Source organism: Belonocnema kinseyi, chromosome 6 (genome assembly GCF_010883055.1).
Source record: "Belonocnema kinseyi isolate 2016_QV_RU_SX_M_011 chromosome 6, B_treatae_v1, whole genome shotgun sequence".
NCBI classification, from domain to species: Eukaryota; Metazoa; Arthropoda; class Insecta; order Hymenoptera; family Cynipidae; genus Belonocnema; species Belonocnema kinseyi.
In genome coordinates this window covers 2791912-2796755 of record NC_046662.1, presented here as the reverse complement: position 1 = coordinate 2796755, position 4844 = coordinate 2791912, and the positions used below count along the sequence as shown (strand labels likewise).

Sequence of the window (4844 nt, the reverse complement as noted above, 5' to 3'; positions counted from 1 at the left end):
AATTTAAAAAATTGAAAAGGCAATTTTTCTACGAAAAAATTGAGTTTTCTTCTAAATTGTTGAATTTTTGCAAAAATTGTTGAACTTGTAATTCAAGAAGATGAATTTTATACAAAAAATTTAATTTTTCAGACAATATGTTATTTTTTACGACATTGTTGAATTTTACAAAATTTTTTGAGTTTTTAATTCAAAAAGATGAATTTTCTACACAAAGTTTAAGTTTTCAGACAAGTCAATTTTTAATTTAAAATATGAATTTTGAACGAAACAGTTGATATTTCGGAAAATATATTAATCCAGAAAAACAAACAAAAAAACAGTAAAATTTTGTACCAAATTGTTGAATTTTTAATTCAAAAAGACGAATTTTCTACCAAAAATTAAAGTTTTAAAAAAATTATACCATTTTTAACTGAATAATTTAATTTTTTACTAAATTGTTTAATATTTAACTAAAAAAACGAATTTTTTACAAGACAGTTAAATTTTTATCCAAATTGTTAAAATTTCCATCAAATAGTGTAATTTTTTATCAATTTTTGGTTTTTTAAATTTAAAGGACAAATATATACAAGAGCTAAATTTTCTACCAATTAGTTTTATTTTATAGCAGATTTTTGAAGTGTTAATTAAAAAAGATAAATTTTTCTATACAAGAATTGAATTTTTCACCAAATAGTGTACTCACTGCGAATTCTTTCTGTTCTATTCTAAAGCTATTATCGATTCTAGAGAGGATAAAAATGTTTTCTTCATTTCCAATGACCGAGGGAAAAGTTCGGAGATTTTAAAGCTTTGGAAACTCTAAAAGTGGTGACCTCTATTTTTGTTAGTCAGTAAAGTTAAAAGATACTCAAAAATAAAGTTCTTGAGCTTCAGTTGGTGTCTATCAATTTCAAGAATATCGATTTTCTGACTACAATTTGCAAATTAAAAATTTGAACCATTTTTTTATAAGAATTTATAATAAAAATAAATTTTCATAAAAATTGTTCAGTTTTCAACCAAAAGGAGGAATTTTTAACTAAAATAATCAAGTTAAAATCAAACAGCTCCATTTTTAATTAAATAGTTTAATTTTCAATTGAAAAAGATTAACTTAAAATTAATAAATTAAATAGCTAAATTTTCAGTTATAAAAATTAATTTAAAAAAATTCAACCAAATAGGTGAAATTTCAGTTAAAAAATAGATAAAAAATGAAATGGTTAAATTTTAAGTTGAAATAATTAATTATGAAGCAAAAATCTGATTTTTTCACCGAAAATAAAGTAGTTAAATTATCAATTGAAAAATATAATTTTTAACTGAAAAATTTGATTAAAAAAAATAGTTATATTTTAAACTAAACAATTTAAAATTAAAATCAACAAGTTTTAACCAGAAAACTGAATTTTAAAGAATTTCTACATTCAACAAAGTAGTTAAATTAAAAATTAAAAAGTATTCATTTTAAATTAATAAATAAAAATGAAAAATTTTAAGAAAAAATCCTTTTAAGAAAATAGTTGAAAACTATTTGGATTACTTATGTAAATTGCTTAAAATTAGCTGGATTAATCCTGGATAACAAGTGTATGACATTGTAAAAAAGGTGGATTACTCTAAATTATAAGTAGATTAGTTGGATTACATGAATTACTCTGGATTTAAGCCGTATTACAAGTGGATTATAGTGGATTGCAGAGGATTATTGGAATAAATTGGATCCTTCTCATTATAACTAATTACGCCGGATTAGAACTCGATTTCTCTATATTAGTAGTATAGGTACTATAAGCGGATTACTAGAATACAAGTGGATTAATCCTAATTATTTAAATTACTTTTGATTACAAACGAATTACTCCGCCTTCCATTACATTCCTTGCATTACTCTTAATTACTCATATTAGATCGGATTAAAAGTGGATTCAAGCGGATTAGAACTGGAGTACTCCTTGTTACTTCGAATTGTACTGGATTACTCGGATTACAATATATTGAAAGTAGATTATCCTACATTTTAACCTGATTATTGCATATTTTTATTGAATTACAAGTGGATTAGCTTGGGTGACAAGACTTAATCATTTGCAATAAAACTAATGAAAGGTGGATTACCTGGGTTAGAACTGGAGTACTTTAAATTACGCCAGATTGCACTGCATTTTTTGGATTATTTTTGGTTAAGCGGATTATAGTGGATTAAAAGTAGATTGGACGGATTAGAACTGTATTTCACACCATATTATTAGTAGATTACCCCGCATTGTAAGTGGGGGTTAATTAATATTCAACCTATACTGTAAGTGGATTACGTTGGATTAAAAATGGATTAATATAAATGTCTTGAATTAACCGAGTTATAAGTGAAATTAGGCGGATTAACAGGTAGTTCTAAGATTACACTGAATTGCTCTGATTACATCGAATTAAAAGTTTATTATCCTGGATTATATCTGGATTACTCCATAATATGCTTGATTGTACTGCATTATGCGGATTCAATTTGAAATTGTAATCATAGATTGAATTGTTCGGATTATTCTGGAATTACTTTAATTAGGAGGATTACAACTGAATTAGTCAGTATTACATTGGGTTTCAGTTACATTGGGTTAGGTCAGTATTTCATTGTATTACTTGGATTGCATTGGATTACTTGGATTACTTTTTATTATAAGAAGAATTTTGTTCTGCTTAATAACTGGATTAATCTATGTTTACAATATATTACAACTAGATTGTCACTGATTACAAGTGGAATAATGCAAATGAATTTAAATGCAATGTATTACAAGTGGATTATTGTGGATTAAATTAGACTATTTGAATTACAATGGATTAAAAGTAGATTGAACTGAAACAGAACTTAATTAATCCTCATTAGAACTAGATTACAGGTGGATTATGACGGAACAGAAGTAGATTACAAGTGGATTATTCAACCCGACTAAAATTGAATTATGCTGGGTTAGAACTGAATTTTTTAATTACATAAGATTACATATGGAAAACTTCATTACAATTGATTAGAAGTAGTTTATTCTGCGTTAGAACTAGATTAATACAGATTAGAAATATATTAAAAGTGGATTACGACCGATTACAAGTAGATTTATCCGAATGACTTGAATTACACCGTATTAAATTGGATTACGGTAGAATACGTTAGACTATTTGGATTACAATGGATTAAAAGTAGATTTCCCTGAATTAGAAGTGGATTATTCATTATGCGAACTAGATTACAAGTGGATTATGACGAAATAGAAATGGATTACAAGGGTATTACTGTGAAATACTTTACTGAAGTTGATTACAAGTGGATTACTGAGTATTACATTGGATTAGTCAGTATTTAATTGAAATACTTGAATTACTCTGCATTACTCTGGATTACTATAACCAAATTGGATCACCAGATTACATTGGATTTAAAGTAGATGAACCTAAATCAGAACTGGACTATTCCTCATTCAAACTAGATTACAAGTGAATAAGGACGGAATAAAAGTGGATTTTTAATGGATTATGGAGAATTTATTTAATAAACGGATTACAAGTGGATTACTAGTATTACATTGGATTAGTTTTCATTTCATTTGATAGCTTGGATTACTCTGGATTACGCTGGATTACTATAATCAAACTGTAATATCAGATTACAATGGATTGAAAATACATCAACCTGAATTAGAAGTGGAATATTCCTAATTAAAACTAGATATCAAGTGGATCAAGACAGAATAGAAGTGGATTGCAAGTGGATCAGGACGGAATAGAAGTGGATTAAAAGTAGATAATTGTGAACTACTTTAATTAAACAGATTAAAAGTGGATTACTAATATCACATCGGAACACTTTGTATTTCATTGGATTACTGGAATGATTCTATATTACGCTGGATCATTAGAATCAACCTGGATTATCAGATTCCAGTGGATTCAAATTAGATTAACCTGAATTAGAACTGGATTATTTCTAATTAAAACTAGATCACACGTGGTTGTAGATGAAATAGAAGTGGATCACAAGTGGATTAGAACTGAATAGAAGTGGATTACAAGTGGATTATTGAGAATTACTTTAATTAATCGAATTAAAAGTTGATGACTAGTATCACATTGGATTACTTTGTATTTAATTGGATCATTTGAATTAACTGGATTACGCTGGATTACTAAAATCAAACACGATTATTAGATTACAATGGATTGAAAGCAGATCAACCTCAATCAGAACTGGATTATTTCTCATTCGAACTATATTGTAAGTGGATAAGGACGAAATAAAAGTGGATTTCTAATGGATTATTGCGAATTACTTTAATTAAGCAAATTACAAGTGGATTACTAATATCACATTGGATTACTTTGTATTTCATTTTATTACTTGGATTACTCTGGATCAAGCTGGATTAAAATAATCAAGCTGGATTATCAGAGTACAATGAATTGAAAGTAGATCAACGTGAATAAGAAGTGGATTATTCCTAATTCAAACTGGATTGCCAGTGGATGAGGATGGAGTAGAAGTGTATTTCTAATGGATTATTGCGAGTTACTTTAATTAGGCAAATTACAAGTGGATTAGTAATATCGCATTAGATTACTTTGTATTTCATTTGATTACTTGGATTACTGTGGATTACGCTGGATTACTTTAATCAAACTGGAGTATCAGATTACAATTGATTGAAAGTAGATCAATCTGAATTAGAAGTGGATTATTCCTCAGTAAAACTGGATTTTAAGTGGATAAAGACGGAATGGACGTCGATTACAAGTGGATTAGTTCGGAATAGAAGTGAATTACAAGTAGATTATTGCGAGTTACTTTAATTAGGCAAATTACA

General features: G+C 27.2%; 1 protein-coding gene across 1 annotated transcript in view; it reads left to right on the top strand.

The window, feature by feature from the left end:
- Window positions 1–3221: 3221 nt before the first annotated feature.
- The window catches only part of LOC117174482 (cilia- and flagella-associated protein 251-like), a 21238-nt gene continuing 19615 nt past the window's right edge, over window positions 3222–4844 (top strand). Inside the window, exon 1 of the mRNA XM_033363639.1 lies at window positions 3222–3322. Within this exon, the coding sequence (XP_033219530.1) occupies window positions 3222–3322 (101 nt within the window). The remainder of the gene's footprint in view (window positions 3323–4844) is intronic.